Source organism: Eufriesea mexicana, unplaced genomic scaffold (genome assembly GCF_001483705.2).
Source record: "Eufriesea mexicana isolate 0111107269 unplaced genomic scaffold, ASM148370v2 scaffold2646, whole genome shotgun sequence".
Taxonomy (NCBI): domain Eukaryota; kingdom Metazoa; phylum Arthropoda; class Insecta; order Hymenoptera; family Apidae; genus Eufriesea; species Eufriesea mexicana.
Window position 1 is genome coordinate 234,655 of NW_016910740.1, and position 16,836 is coordinate 251,490.

A 16,836-nucleotide genomic window follows, 5' to 3' on the forward strand; every position below is an offset into this window, starting at 1 on the left:
TTATATTTTGATTAATGTGAAATTTTCTTTTTTTAACATGAATTTCTTAGCCATTGTGAGGAAAGCTTTAACTTTGCTATCGTTAGAATTTCAGTTCAAGCAAATGGTATCTCACGGGTGGAGGTCGTTGCGTCAAATCTCACAAATCATGAATGAATTCTAAGTTCTGTTATACATTTTTTACAAATTAGAAACATTGTTAACACTAGTAAGTTTTATATTGACAATTATGTGTTTTTTATAAATTTGTATTATTCTTCGTCACGAAAAATTGTGAATTTATTAAACGGTTTAGTGGCATGTAAACAAACATTGAATTACGAAATGTTGTCATATAATTTTTTTACTTTTATGTATGCAAATTTACTAAAGATACATAAAGAAACTTATAATTTTATTTATTTTTTTCTAATTTATAATATAATTTGAAAGATATAAATATTCTTACTATTACAATTTGTATGTTTATGTAAACTTTTATGTTTATGAGTAATTGGCGTTAATGAACATAGAAATAAATTTAATATATAAAATAATAATATTTTCTACCTTACAATATAAGAAGTTAGTTTTATATATAAAAAAATAAAATACAAATTTGCTGTGAAGTATTAGAAATAACATATTAAAAATCTTATATATATAAAAAATATATAAATTTTATCAAGTTTTGTGTATTTTATTAAATATTTATATCTAATAATTATATATTTTTAAATATTTATTAACAAACATACTTGTATCATATGTGTTATATGTGATGAAGTACTCAGCAAAACTTACGTTGTACAATGAATGAAGTAAGTGGAGGAAAACAAGATATACCAAACACTTCTACTTGGGAAACTTTATCTGGCCAATCTGCATCTTCATTATCTACTATGCATCATCATCATCAATCGTTACAACAAGATGCAACTCCAACAGTTGCGCAAGTCATAATTCCTACTCCTGTAAAACTTCAGACACCTATGTTAAGTTCAGCACAAACTATACCTGACCATTGCTCACAACTTGGTCACATGCAACAATCAGGTCTAATGTCACAGGTAAGTATATATTTAAGTTTGTATTAACCTATTTGGTCAGTATTTGTTTTGCACTTATGTAAACAAGGTACAATGTTTAATTCTCCATATACTCCATATACTGGGATCCAATTGTAGGAAATTAAATGATAAAACTACCAACATTTATATAAGGTATGAAAGTAAAAATTAACGTATATAATATATATTAAGATATTTATAGAGTAAAGAATAGATTAAGTATAATTATATCTTTTGACATGTTATGTTGTATTATATGGTATCTTTTCCACAAACTTGACTTATAGATTATATTTTAACCTATGCCACAGATTACCTGGCTAAAGGGGTTAAAATACATAAGTATAAATTGGAATAATCTAAAATAAATAAGCAGATATAAGAAAGTGCATGTCTTTGTAATAAGTTTCTATTTGATTACAGGGAACACCACCAGGAACATTTCCAGAACCTGAACTTTCTCCTGAACTTCAACAACAAGGATGGAAAAAATTTTGGAGTAAACGAGAGAATCGTCCATATTTTTGGAATAAATTAACTGGAGAATCATTATGGGTAATACCACCTTTGAAACCCCAGGTACTAAGGTATAAAATTTGGTTGTAAATTAATAATAACATAAACTCATATATGTCGACTATATGTATATTCAAGTTTGATCCAATTACGGATCCACTTGGCATTTGTGGTGTACCACCTGTTTCTGGAAATGGAGCCATTCCACCAGGAGGAACACTTAAACGCAGAGTTTCTGAGGATAGTGTAGTTCCAACTGCAAAGAAATTTATATTAGCGTATGTTTAAATATAATAATTTATTAAGTTTTATGTGTTTTATTACGAGGTTTTGTAATGTTTTAATATATTTTATTTTAACAATAGAGGGCCATGGGATTTGGAAATTCCAACAAATGTTATAATATATGAGAGGGCTCCATCAAATTTACCTCATGTTCATCCTGAAGCAGAAGCATTACGCTGTGGTTTACTTGCAAAACTGAGACAGTGTTATCAAGAATTATGTCATACACGTGAATCTATAGATGCTCCAAAAGATTCTTTTAATAGATGGTTAATGGAAAGAAAAGTTATAGACTGTGGTTCAGACCCTCTTTTACCAAGTCAGTGTTTTCCTGAAATTTCTATGTCTATGTATCGTGAAATTATGAATGATATCCCTATTAAATTAGTCCGGCCAAAATTCACTGGTGATGCGAGAAAACAATTATCTCGATATGCGGAAGCTGCGAAAAAGATGATAGAATCAAGAGCAGCTTCATCAGAAAGTAGAAAGGTTGTAAAATGGAATGCAGAAGATACATTTCAATGGTTGAGACGAACAGTTGGTGCTACATTTGATGATTTTCAAGATCGTCTTGCACATTTGAAACGACAATGCCAACCACACCTTACAGAAACTGTAAAAGCTAGTGTTGAGGGTATCTGCCTAAAAATTTATCATTTATCAACGGAATATGCGAAAAAAGTTAAAGATAAAAATAATCAAATATTAAAGGATAATGGCTTAGGAAATGTTATACCATTAGGAGGACCAGCTAGTGCACAAAGGAAAGTTTGGTGTTATCCAGTGCAATTTTCTCTTCCAACTCCTCGACTTCCACAAGTGGATTATCTTCCTGAACGTGAACAGACAATGTTGCGTTTTCATGGTGATACTGTGTGTATTAATAATATACATCTTGCTAAATTAGAACACCTGTATAGATATAATTGTTTTGATGATAAGAAATTCGAAATGTTTTTACCTCGTGTTTGGTGTATGTTAAAACGTTATCAAACATATCTTGGAATTAATGAAGGACAAGCAACACAAATGGCTCTCCCTGTCACAGTTTTTGAATGTCTTCAACGATCATTTGGTGTAACATTTGAATGCTTTGCATCTCCATTAAATTGCTACTTTAGACAATATTGTTCAACATTTGCTGATACAGATTCTTATTTTGGATCAAGAGGACCTTTCTTAGACTTTAGACCTGTAAGCGGCTCGTTTCAAGCTAATCCACCATATTGTGAAGAACTTATGGAAGCCATGGTCAACCATTTCGAACGTCTTTTGGCTGATTCTACTGAACCTTTATCTTTTGTAGTATTCTTACCAGAATGGCGAGATCCAGCGCCTAATGCTCTTATCAAATTAGAAAGTAGCCATTTTAAACGCAAACAAGTAGTGGTACCTGCAATGGAACATGAATATAGACATGGATTTCAACATATATTACCAAAGTAAGTTTCAATATGTTAACTTAGACATTCATTGAACTAATAAATAGAAGAAATATATAAGTAAACATTTTTTATTATAGAGGTGAGGTTAATATTAGAGCAGCACATGGAACATTAGTTGTGTGGTTACAAAATGCATCTGGTACTGCTCGCTGGGGACCTACTGAAGAAAGAGTCGAGGCATTATTAGAAGCATGGCGTCCAGGAAGAGAAAGAGAACGAGACAGACAAGAACTTTTATCACCGCCAAGACAAACACATCAACAAATACCATCTACACCTATTCCTGTTTTAACAACACCCACAACTCCAACAGTACCATTACAAACATTATCCACACATTCTATATAATTCTTAAATAATATTCTCTAAGTTGGAAAGAGAAGTAAAATAAGTCTAATAATTTAATTTTAATTCTTTCCTAAAGAAATCAGTTTCTTAGAAAGAATGTTTGATATATAATTTATCAATTACATTTGATATAGCAGAAACAATATAATAACATCAACATCAAAATATTAATTTCTGCTAGTTCCATTATAGTAACCTACACGATATAGCAAGATTGTAAAATCAGAAAAGTAAAAAAGTTGACATGTTTAATCACGCAGGTAAGCGAATTGACAAAAATTTCCGCAAGTATAGAATAGAAATTCTCAACCTTAGTTTAGTTAAATATTGAAAATTATAGAATGTTACATACAACCCAAGATGTGGTTGCATCAATTTAGAGCATCACTATATCGTGGGGGATACTGTACACGTGCTTCAATATTATTCATCATATTTGTTCTAAGCAGTTCATTTCATCTAAAGGAGACATATTCATACATGAATAGATATGTACATATACGTACATAAAAATTATTTGAATATTATGGTTGTTTATCACACCATATAAATTTCATAAAAATTCTTTCTATTAAAAATAGTGAGAATTTGTCACCTAATTTTAATAATCTTTTGTGATGTTTATTATAGAGTGCAATTCCATTATCTATTTCCACAAGAAATATTAGAAATGTATGAGATGTGACAATGAAAAGTATGTATCTATTATATAGGTATAAAAAATCATCATTTGCTAATTGATACAAAATCACGTTGCGTGGAGTCTAATCTTTGTAATAGTGTTAATTGTTGGTAATTAATAGGAAGACTTTGTGAGACATGATACCCTAATAGAGGTACTTGCCATGCAAGCAAAAATTGGTACTATTATGAAAAAAGTTATGAGAAGATGCAATAGTGCGTGTGTGCGTGGCGCGTGAGACGTATGCTCGTGTGTGTACATAATGAAATATATAATTATATTTGCTTGTTTTTTATCGGAAGATTAGTTTATATGAAAATAATTTAAAGTAGTATTCCCTTTTTATACCTTTTATCCATGACAATCTTTTTCTTTTAACATGAAATAGCAAAAAATTGCGGTAGTCACCCTTTTTTCTAAATGTATCATCAGTGCAATATTTTATATAAATTTTTAATAGAACTTATAAAAGAAAATATATACAAAAATATATTTACTTCTTTCATAGAAGGTATTTTTTGTTATTTTTCGATATATTTTTAAACTTTAAACAAACACTTGACAGATGTATAAATTTGTATGACACTGAATTAAAATGACTCATTCCTATGTTTCTAAAATCATTCAAGATAAATTTGTAAAAACTATTTTTTCGTAAACTAAATATGTTCTAATAAGTTGAAAATACATTTGTATATACATGTATTAAAAAATCAAACTAAGTATAGAATTTTAAACTATTATTTTCACATAGAACAAAATATTTCCTTTTCAAAATAATATCTTTGTTTTTAAGTAAAATATAAATGACATGATATACTATCATCATATTTTAATTATATTTATATATTTCTTCTTTTTCAATTAATTACATAAGCGAATCCTTAATACACGTTTTATATTATGTTAAAGAAAAGTGACCAATTCATAATTTTACACAAATACACAAAATCGTTAAAAATAATGATTTAGAAATATTATATATACGTGATATAATACTAATTACTTTGTAGTTTTATCTTATTAATTCAAAGTGAACAAATGCAGTATATACACATTTTTCACCTAATGCTAATAAGTTTTTATAGTTCTTTGTGTTTACAGATAATATACGTATTAATATCTATACATATCTTATATATTTTGTATATTTTTATTAATAATAAATTGTACATAATTGTACAATATGTATATGTATATATGTAGACATAAGACACTTATGCACATATAATTTGTAAGGCATAAGACAATATAAAAAAGGTTTATGGGCACTTATTATTTTAGTACTTAAAATTCCCATGAAGACAATGAAATATATTCATAAGAAGATTGTATCATTGTTGAACACAATATAAGTGAACAAGTAGAGTTTTGCATTTTATAAAGCAACTTGTGCTACTGTTGAATTAGAAGAATATTGCTTCTTTCAAAATATAAAAATATTTACATTGATATAAATTATCTAAATAATTCATATTTCTAAAAATTGAAAAACTGTTTCTAGCAAAAATTGTTCGATTGATGGTAATATCACTTGCTGAAGATCTTTTATTTCTAAGTACAGAAAATTTAAAAACCGCATTTTTTTAACACAGTGTCATATTTTTATATTTATATTGTGTTAGATGTTAAAACATTTTGGAATAAAAAATATTTTTAAAATTACAGGCAGAAAGATATATTTACTATCAAATAATACATATTAATTATCATTTTCCTTTCGTTGATCTCAAAATAAATCAGTTTGTTATTTATATTTTAAATTAAAAATAATATTTTATGATTTGGGATTATTTAAATAAAAATATAATAGAATGTGCTTTTTAATATTTTGTTAATTTTTATTTTTAATTACGTATTTTACAACACTTATAATATACAATCTTTATTTGTAAATATTATAAATTTCTTTTTCTTAATTTTAATTAATAAATGTAATAAAAAAGATTTCCTTTTTCGTTTTTATAAATTGTGTACTTAGTTGTACTCAATATTTATATAATTACATAAAAATTTGTTCACAGCATATATTACACTAGTATATATTTATATTATAATATTTACACATAAATGAAAACAGAGATTTTGCTGTCTCATTTTATTTTTAATCCTTGTATCTTTTATCATGTCGATGAATGTTCAAGTGAATCATGTGATTGCAAAAGTAATAAAATTTTGTTTAACAATTTATGGGCTTGTTGCTTTTCACAAATTAAGTAATAAATGGATTTTTCTTCCATATCATTAATAAAATCTATCAATGTTAATTTTATTGAATGAAGGTCAAATATGCAGTGTTTAAGTCCAAGTTTATATTTACTAAAACTAATTATGTTTTCTTTATTCAAAACCATGTCTAAACGTTGTTTAGTTATAAACATTAGAAAATCAAAGAATAAGTTATAATCCATTCCATATGTCGATTTTAATATTAGTTGACACTGTTCTGCCCAGTTACTCATATCCTTACAATCATTAATTTCTTTCATCACAGAATTTAACTCTTTTTTTAATCCATGCCATACATCCATAATATTACAACCATTAATCCAATTATGATTAAGGGAGATTGTATCCTCCTATAAATAAATATTATAAGTACAAGATATTTTTTAATTAAAATAACAAAAAATAAACATACTTACTATATTCCAAACTTGATGATACCATCCAGATGGTACAAATATAATTTCTCCTTCTTTTTGAATTACATCAATATATTTTAATGCTCGCTTATCATAGGCCTTATACTTTGTGTAATCATTAAGTTCTTCAGCTGTTGCATCATATATTAATTGACCTTGTACATCTTTAAGAAAATCTTCTTGACCTGGAGGGAAGAGTAACCAACGTTTTTTTCCAACTATATTAGCAGACCAACTATAAGATCCAAATACATCTGAATGCAATGGTGTCCTATATGTAAAAATTAATTTTTCTTATTTACATATTGGAAATGAATAATTTAATATTTAAGAAGTGCATCTTTACCATGTTCCTTTTGGTCCCATATATACAAATCTATAATCATCATTTAAACTAGGATTTGCAATATAATATTCATTTAGCCAATCAGATGCAAAATACTCAGGAACAGTATACATAGGAGCATTAGGAAACAATCTTGGGCAATGCCAATCTTTTAAATATAAAAGTGGCATAGAATTTGAATAATTATTTTTTGCATAATCCATCCAATAATTTAAATAATCTTTCATTTTCATATCATCTTTAGATTGTGAATTGTAATATTTTTTGTTACAATCTGCAACTGGTACCATACAATCTCCTAGAAAAAAATTTAGTGGATTAATGTGAATTATACCTATACAAAATAATGTGAAATATATATTTATATTTATAGTTAGTTTACCAAACAATATATCAAGAACATCAAAGTCGGGTGCACTCTCCAAATTCCACTGTCTTTTACACGACCAATTTTCTGTTATGCTTGATTTAAAAATACATGGTTTATTTTCCATCAAATATTTAGAAAAAAATTCATCGTATGTTATCGATGCATCAACATAATCAATCCAATCGATTATGGTGGACTTTTTGTTAACAGATAACCTTCTGTCTTTAATTTCGAGCTCTTGTATCATCGCGCACTTTTATTTTAATTAAACTTAATCAGTAAATTTCATCATATTTTTTCATATTTATATATTCGTATAGATATCGATTGGAGCATAGAAATCGATAGTGATGTATAGTTGTTTTTAAAAATTACTACGCTTTTTTTAAATGAATACAATGTCATACAACTAATTAAAAACTACCTTGAAATTTTATCAATCTGTGCGCATGCGTATATCATATACACTATATTTTAATCATTATTGTTTATCACATTTATTGCTACGTAACATTACAAATCACTGGTAGAAAATTGGACATAATTTAATATTTTTACGTTTATTATATAACATATATAACATTATTAATTATTACTTTATTTTCATATTTATTTATATATATAAAACATAAAAAATGTTTGAAAATATTATTATACTATTTTGCAATAACTATATAATAATTTTTTTAAATAATATCTAAATATTTCTACTGATTTTAATATATATTTAGAAAGTAATTCAGTTCAGTACATATTTAAAATATTATTTTTTAATTTAATTTGGAAGTATAATAATAATTAATAAATTTGTTTAAACATATTTTTAAATAAAACTCTAAAAAGATATATTTTTAAATGAAAAAATAAAAAGACAATTTAGAAAAAGCAAAATGAAATATGGTTTTATTAAATACTTGTCATTATTGCATTATATATTACTTAAATAACATTTATTTATAAATTAAATAGAAATTTAGTAAAAATATATAGGATAATAGGAAAAGAATTATTTTCCGAATTTCAAAATACATTACAAGGTAGAAAATTTAAAACATCTTAGATATATTCAAATATTCCCGTTTTAATTGTATATTTTATTTTAATATTAAATGAATTGCAATTATAATTAAAATAATAATTTTACTACAGTAATAATAATTCAATTATATATTACAAACTAATTTTTTTGTTTTAATTACAATTTATTTGAACCAATGCTAAAAATATTATTATTAATTTAGTACATTAAATTTGTTCATAACAATATATTATTTAAAAACTGTAATTCAAAATATATTTATATTTTATAATTATATACATAAATAGTAATATATAAAACATTATTTTGTTGACATATCATTCTTTGAAAGATTATAATTTATATTTTATACATGCTACAATGCATCATGATATATGTTTATCAAATAAATTCTTAAAATCCCTAGTTTTCGTCCAATGATAATATAGATGCATTAAGAAATCTCGATCTCTGTAAAGAATAAAATATTTTTTTATCATAAGACCAATGAAAACATACAAGGTAAAACTTGAAGTCAAGCCTCTTTAATGTACATGCACATTATAGTTTATGCATGAATATGCAATATCAAAACAGTAGACTCAAGACGGCGTGCGATAAACATAAAAATATTGAAATAATCGCATTAAATGTGCAGTAATAATGAGAATGTCGTACAATAAGAACAAAACGCATCAAAGCTCGTGTATACGAGCAGAAATGAAATTTGACTGACCGATAATTTAAACAATAAATCAACCGGCACAAATCGTGCTTAAAGGCGTTGTCAATGTAATAGACGTTTATTATATTACTAGTTGCAATAATTTCTAAAGTGGCTTATCAAATTTTTAGACATAATTTCTCTTTATACAAACTTATGCAAATGTTTTTTTCTTGATTGTATATGGTGTATTTAAGCATCAATGTGGATGAAAGTGGAGAAGGAATGTATATTCACATTGCCAATACTTACATCAGGTGATTGTCATTTAAAAACATGTGAAAGATGTGTTGTGAGGAGATTTAAATTACATCATTTGTATGATTCCTGTAGTACTGGGTATTACAGTCTGATTTATATTTTATGAACTTTCAACTGGAGTCTCTTAACTGGAGCCTCTCAGATATCAACAAGTCTTTTAAAAGAATGGGAAATAAAAGTAGTTGCTGCGTTTATTCTAGTCCTCAAGTTGGACGTAAGGAATTAGGATCTGAAGGTGTTACTCATGGACTTGAAGAACATCTACCTGAAGGTGGAATTAGTGTTAATAATTTACAACATATTAGTGAACGTGAACCTGAAGACTGGGATTCTGATCCATCATTACACCCCTGTGCCGGTACTATTTTTATGGAACGATCTAAACAAGCTATTGAAAGTATGTATATTTATTTGAAAGTTTTTAAAATGTTTTATGTTAAAAAAAAATAAACATTTTGATATTATGTTAAATTCTAATTAAAAAATTACATTAAAATATTTAGTTTAAAAAATGTAGTATTAAGTTCTTGATGTTAAAGCTTAATCTTTCTATATGAACTTAATTATATCATAAAAAGTATATAGTAATAATTATAACTATAAAAATTATACTTTTAAGATTATAATTCATTAATCATTCATTACATTTAGTATATTTTAAGTGATATTAATTAAAAAATTATATTAAAAAATATTTTTTAGATGGTATGGTGAGAAAAAAAAGTCAACACCAAATTGCAGATGTAAGGCCTTTAAAAAAAAGTAGCAGTTGCAGTACAATATATTTAGATGATAGTACTGTTTCACAACCAAATCCTAAAAATACTGTAAAATGCGTTGCCTTAGCTGTTTATTACCACATTAAAAACAGAACTTCACAGCGACAAATTGATATATTTGATGAGAAACTCCATCCTTTAACGGTAATCATTATATATAATTTGTTAAATAAAATTAAAAAATTGGAAGATATACAACTTACTCTATACTATGTGGAAAATATTGCATGAATTTATAACACAAAAGTGATAAAAAAAAGTTCATATAAATATATATCCAATGTAATATAGTTTTTGAATTACAATAGTCTTTAAGTTGTATTTGTTGCTTATATCTATATAGAAATTTATCCTCATAAAAATTAATCGATGTGGTGATCTCCAGCTTGAATATAATCATAAATATATCTTACAAAACAATCAGGTATTGTACAGATTTACAGACAAATTTGTTCAATATACTGATAAAGTGTTGTAACACTATCAATTGTTGTTGTATAGACTATAAATGTTAAATGTTTCCATTAACAAATAATTAAGTGGATTCAAGTTGATCTGGTCAATAGCAGAACAACAATGGAATAGTATCATATCTAAACTATATATGATAATGAAAATTAAATATGTCACTCTTTGTAAAACCATCTTTGTCTATAAATAATATTAAATATAGAAATGTTAATTGTTTACATGTGTCTAATTGACAACTCTTTATAATAATTAGATTTAGACAAAGTTTGGATGAAATTACTCTCCATGTAAAATTTTCCATACCATATGTCCCTTTCTTCTTGATCATTAGAATTTAATGCAACATTGTTTAAAATGCTTCTTTTAATTAAACAACCCTTTCTGTATTGATATGCATACCATGATTTATGATATATTTTTTATTGAAAACTTATGTATTTCTTTCAAATATCTTTTTATCTAGTAAACAACAATTTGACAACCTTTCTATATACAGAAATCTTTGTAAAAGCACTATATTCTGAAAGTTCATGCATATGATACATATTTGTTAATTCAATTTTTAAATAACATATTAATTTATTAAGTTATAATCTTTACAAAAATGTATAATTACTAGTAATTTGAAATAAGCATGTAATATTTCCTTGGATATCATCTATATATTAATTACTTTATTTATAATATAAGCAATGATTAATAGTGTTCACAAATTGAATCTTATGATACATAAAACTTCCAAATAATTAGTAAACCAACATTCAATTATATTGTATCAATATGCAGAAAAATTAGTACAGTATAGGTTGTAACTCAAAAACTGCAATATATTTCATGTAATGTAGAACTATAGTATTTAGTGCTAAACTTATAAAAGAAATACTTATATGAAAAATCTCCAGCATAAAATTTTTTTATAAAGTTATTATTAAATTTTTTTTTAAATAAAATATGATTTAAAATATAAATTTAAAAATACATGTATCATGTATTTTTTATTTATAGAGGGAAGGTGTTACAGAAGATTATGATAAACAGAATCCAGAACATAAACAAATTTATAAATTTGTCAGGACATTGTTTAATGCTGCTCAACTTACAGCAGAATGTGCCATCATAACATTAGTTTATTTAGAACGCCTGCTTACTTATGCTGAAATAGATATCACACCAGCCAATTGGAAACGAATAGTACTTGGAGCTATTTTATTAGCATCAAAAGTTTGGGATGATCAAGCAGTATGGAATATAGATTATTGTCAAATTCTTAAAGATATTACAGTAGAAGATATGTAAGTTTATATTTATATTTTACTATGATAAAATGTATTTAATAATCTAATCTATTTAATGTCTATTTAGGAATGAATTAGAAAGACAATTTTTGGAAATGCTACAGTTCAATATAAATGTTCCTTCAAGCGTATATGCTAAATATTATTTTGATCTTCGCACACTTGCAGAAGCAAATGAATTAACATTCCCTAGTGAACCACTCAGTAAAGAGAAAGCTCAGAAATTGGAAGCTATGTCCAGAGTTTATGAAGATAAAGTTACTGCTGAAGCTTTACGTACTGGTATTAAAAGATGGTCAAGTTTAGACAACATATGCATAGGTGGACCTAGACGTAGTATTGCCATTCTATCCTAAATTTTGGATATAAGTATCTTACTTATCTCCATATCTTTTCAATCAAGGTATGAGAATAAGAAAATGTTCAATAAACCTATTTCTAGTATAATATTAATTAATTGCAAATTTTCATAAGCATATCATTTTTATTACTCTATAATTTGATACATTCTTTTACTTAAATATTTTAATGCAATACAAGTTTTATAAATATTATTTACCGAATATTTAATTAATATTATTTACGTATTGGCTTTTACAATTCTATATCTTTTTTCTTCAGTTTGTACAGTAATAAAATATTGTAATTTTCTATTTTGAGTAGAAATTCTTGTTTTATGCAAATAATACATTAAAATATTATCTACAGTTGCTGAAAAGATTAATTTTTTAATCAGGGACCTCTTAATACAGTAAAATACGATAGTAAAATGTTACATAAATATAATAATAATGTTTCATATTCTTCATAATCCGTACTTCTTTGATTAAAAGGAATAAATGGTCATGGATTAATTAATTGATTTAATAGACAAATTTATAACTAATTCATTAATAATAAATAGAAAAAGATGCAAATATTTCACGTTATAAAAATTAATTTGAATTTAATTTTATAAATTTTCTGCGCATAAATGTTGTGCATTTCAATAGAATTTATTATGAATGATTTCAATAAACATATTTGAGGAACTTCTAAGTCAAAGTTTCATTAATTGACATGATATGTATAAAGTACTTTTTTGTATTCAAATATTTTTCCAAATTTGTGTTCATATATAGTTTACATTGATATTAAAATAAAATATAATGAATACATAAAGTGATATATATATTTTATAACATTATATTCTTATTTTTCTATTTACATCATGTATCTTTTAAAAAATTTTTATGTAAATTGCGTTTATGATTTGTATTAATTTATGTTTATTATTTCTCCAATTATGAATTATAAAGTGCACGTAAAACTCATCACATATTTCTAATGATTTATAATTGATCATATACATCTTGTATGATTAAAATCTTCACTACTTTAACAATTTTTTATTATTTTTCAATTTTGCTTTTAATTGTTATAATAACTAACTGAAATTATATAAATATTATATTGTCTTTTACTTTGGTATTTGTTATATTAGTATCATTAATCATTTTTTTATTTTTACATTTATGTTTTCAAAAGCAAAAATGTGCACTGAAAGTTAATATATTGGTAGCCTTGTTCTTTTGAGCCTATTAAGATTTATTTATGAACTTATGTTTATCTCAAAAAAATAGTAAAATTTATTTTTACAAATTGCCAATTTATTTATATTATTTCTTTTATTGTTTGAATTTCATGTATAAATTTTTAGTGTAATTTTTAAGTAATAATATAGCTAGAATATATTTTAATGAATTTTTTTTTGTTTCTATAGAGTTACTTTTTACACAGTGACATTACATAGTAAAAAAATATAGTTACAAAAATGAAAAGGGAAGTATTGTCTGAAATAATAATTTATATATAAATGAATCTTAATTGCAACTGTTCTCTTTTCCTTTTGAATTATATAAATCAAATTAAAATTAGCAATTATGTAAATTTATATTTGTAAGATTTTGATCATTAAATATGCAAATAATAATTAGTCATTACCATGTAAAAATATTAATTATTAATTTGTCTATAATAATTTGTAATGAATAAAATGAATAATAATTTGTAGCAATTATATTTTAATAAAATTTTTAGAAAATTAGCCTATTTGTTATAAATGGAATTATAAAAGCAAAATACTACTTGCATATTTAATAAATTTCAGTTATTTCAAATGATGATAGTATTATATTAAATAGTAAAATCTTATTTTTAATTATCAACTTCGTAAAATTAGTATTAAAATAAGAGTAAAATTAGTTTAAAATAAATACTTAAATAACAACTAATATTTCATACCAAAATTTAATAAATTTTATTTTTAACATTTTGATTAATTATTTTTTAAAATTCATATAAATGTCTATACATATAAAACTTTTATTGCATCATTAATTAATATATTTTATAAATGCTGCAATAAGTTTTGTTAAATTCCTCCAATCAAATGAAGTATTTTTTAAGGTTCTGAAGGAAGATTATGTTTATTGTTGTGCAATGTTCTCATGTAAAGAATACTTTTAAATTACAGTCATCTTGTAAAAAAATTGTAATTAAATTAATGCATGTTTTTAAATGAGTTACTTAATTTATTTACAATAGCTTTGTAACATTTTATATTCAGAAATTGAGGTCGTATAAATGTTAAAAAATAGAAATAAGATAACATTTATATAATAACTGATTACATTTATGAAAATTAAAATAATCTAAATTTTCATTGAATCTCTGAAACACCATCATAGAATAACTGCAGCTTATTTTTATTTTTGTACTTTACTACCAGAAATCAAGCACATTATTATAGAGAAATTTAAAAAGTAATAATTAAGTGTTGACATGGAACTGTATAATGCCAAAATATAATAGCATACATAAGTAATTTTGAATGGCATTCATAGTGTATTGAAGTAAGAATAATATTAACATATCTACAATTTTTGCCTAAACAGAATTTTTTTTATTTGTCAACACAAAACAAAAAGATATATTTTTACTATAATAAATGGATTGGTTTTATACATTATAAAAGATGAAATAAAAAGTAAATAGAAAAATGATAAGATGTAAATAAATGAATGCATTAAGAAATGCCAAATACTTGCTTGAAAGTAGCCAAAAAGTATATGCAATACAAGTTTTGTTTGTTTTAATATTCTGATTTTCCAAAGAATTACGATTTACAATTTTTTATGCATAACTATTTTTAGTATAAACTATTTTTATAAATAGAATTGCATTGTAAAGACAATCTTGAAGTCTGGTTGCGTCCTATGATAAACTGCTATACTTGGTCTATGTACTTCTCATAAGGTTGTATTATAAATGAAATAATTTTATTGACACCTTGTTGACTACTGTAATATTGATATTGAATTGTTATTTATTTAAAATTTATCATTAAAGCTTATTACCTCTAGCTGCTATATAATATACTAAATAATTTATATTCTTCTAAATTATTATCTTTAAAAATGATTTGTATAAATGAATATTAATTTAACTTATTTTTTAGTGTAGAATAAGTTTATGTTCTGCTACTACTTTATAACACATTGCTTTGTATAATGTATAAATACAATAGTCAATAAGATGTTAATATTTGTAGTACAACATATTATACTTGAAAGCAAATGGTATAACAGTATCGACTTTCAAGTCTTCCATCTTGACAACAATTTCAAGATTTTTTGCTTAATTTACAAGATAATATTTGTGTGGTATATTGCAGTAATGCTTCTGAAGAAATGAATTGTGATACATAGTTATATACAGTTACTGTAGACGTATATATGGTTGCTTTAATATATTCAAAACAAATATCCAATTCAATTATAAAACATTGTATTATTAATGTGTCATATTATGTACTACAATTATTCTTCTTTCATTTCTTTTTTATATTTTGTAATGTTCCTAATTTTTTCTATGCTTACTTAATATTTTACATAATATTATAAAGCAATGTTTTCGATTTCATTTGATTCTCCTAAATCTACAGCATGCAAAATGTATATTGATTAAATTTATAATGTATAATATTATGAAATTTCATTTACTCTATAATTACTTGTTATAATCACGATGTAATAAAATGATTATATATAGGAAAGTAATAGATGCATTTGCTGAAAAAATAGACCATAGTAGTATAAGTTCTTTCCTTTTAAAAAAAATGACATTTTTTATAAGCAAAAATCGTAATCTGATAAGATTAAATGATACAATTTATATTAGAAGTAATTTATGAAGTAAGAAGTTTAAATCGATGAGTGATCGAGATGTATTTCCGTATGTATGTATACATTTCAAAAGGATTCAAAAAGTTTAGCTTTAGCGTATCTTATACATAATGTACATAACATATGCAATACCAACTTGCTTTATGTTTCATAACGACTTCTAAAAAACCTAAAAAAATGTCTTAAGATACGCATTTGTATTTATATTTGATATTATAATTTTTAAGATTTGTCAGAAATAAAAGAAAACAAAAAAAATATATTTCGAATATATTTACGATATCATTTAATGTCGCATTAATATAATATACTACAAATTTATTATCAAATATACATATCATAGTATTTATGTTATATAATAATAATAATAATA

The 16,836-nt window shown here is 24.4% G+C and overlaps 3 protein-coding genes across 3 annotated transcripts; 2 read left to right on the forward strand and 1 right to left on the reverse strand.

The window, feature by feature from the left end:
• Positions 1-118: 118 nt before the first annotated feature.
• Positions 119-3,646, forward strand: Pcif1 (Phosphorylated CTD-interacting factor 1). Its single transcript, XM_017904020.1, has 6 exons — positions 119-208; positions 767-1,049; positions 1,473-1,628; positions 1,704-1,843; positions 1,931-3,295; positions 3,376-3,646. The coding sequence occupies exons 2-6, from the start codon at positions 792-794 to the stop codon at positions 3,644-3,646; spliced, it is 2,190 nt and encodes a 729-aa protein (XP_017759509.1). The 5' UTR covers positions 119-208; positions 767-791.
• Positions 3,647-6,451: 2,805 nt separating this feature from the next.
• Positions 6,452-8,101, reverse strand: JMJD4 (jumonji domain containing 4). Its single transcript, XM_017904028.1, has 4 exons — positions 7,702-8,101; positions 7,320-7,617; positions 6,974-7,244; positions 6,452-6,907 (listed from the first exon to the last, which is right to left on the reverse strand). The coding sequence occupies exons 1-4, from the start codon at positions 7,934-7,936 to the stop codon at positions 6,452-6,454; spliced, it is 1,260 nt and encodes a 419-aa protein (XP_017759517.1). The 5' UTR covers positions 7,937-8,101.
• A 1,625-nt stretch (positions 8,102-9,726) lies between these two features.
• CycY (cyclin Y) lies at positions 9,727-12,593 on the forward strand. The gene is made up of 4 exons (XM_017904040.1): positions 9,727-10,089; positions 10,395-10,615; positions 11,948-12,234; positions 12,305-12,593. Exons 1-4 carry the CDS (start codon positions 9,795-9,797, stop codon positions 12,591-12,593), a joined length of 1,092 nt encoding a protein of 363 aa, XP_017759529.1. The 5' UTR covers positions 9,727-9,794.
• Positions 12,594-16,836: the final 4,243 nt, after the last annotated feature.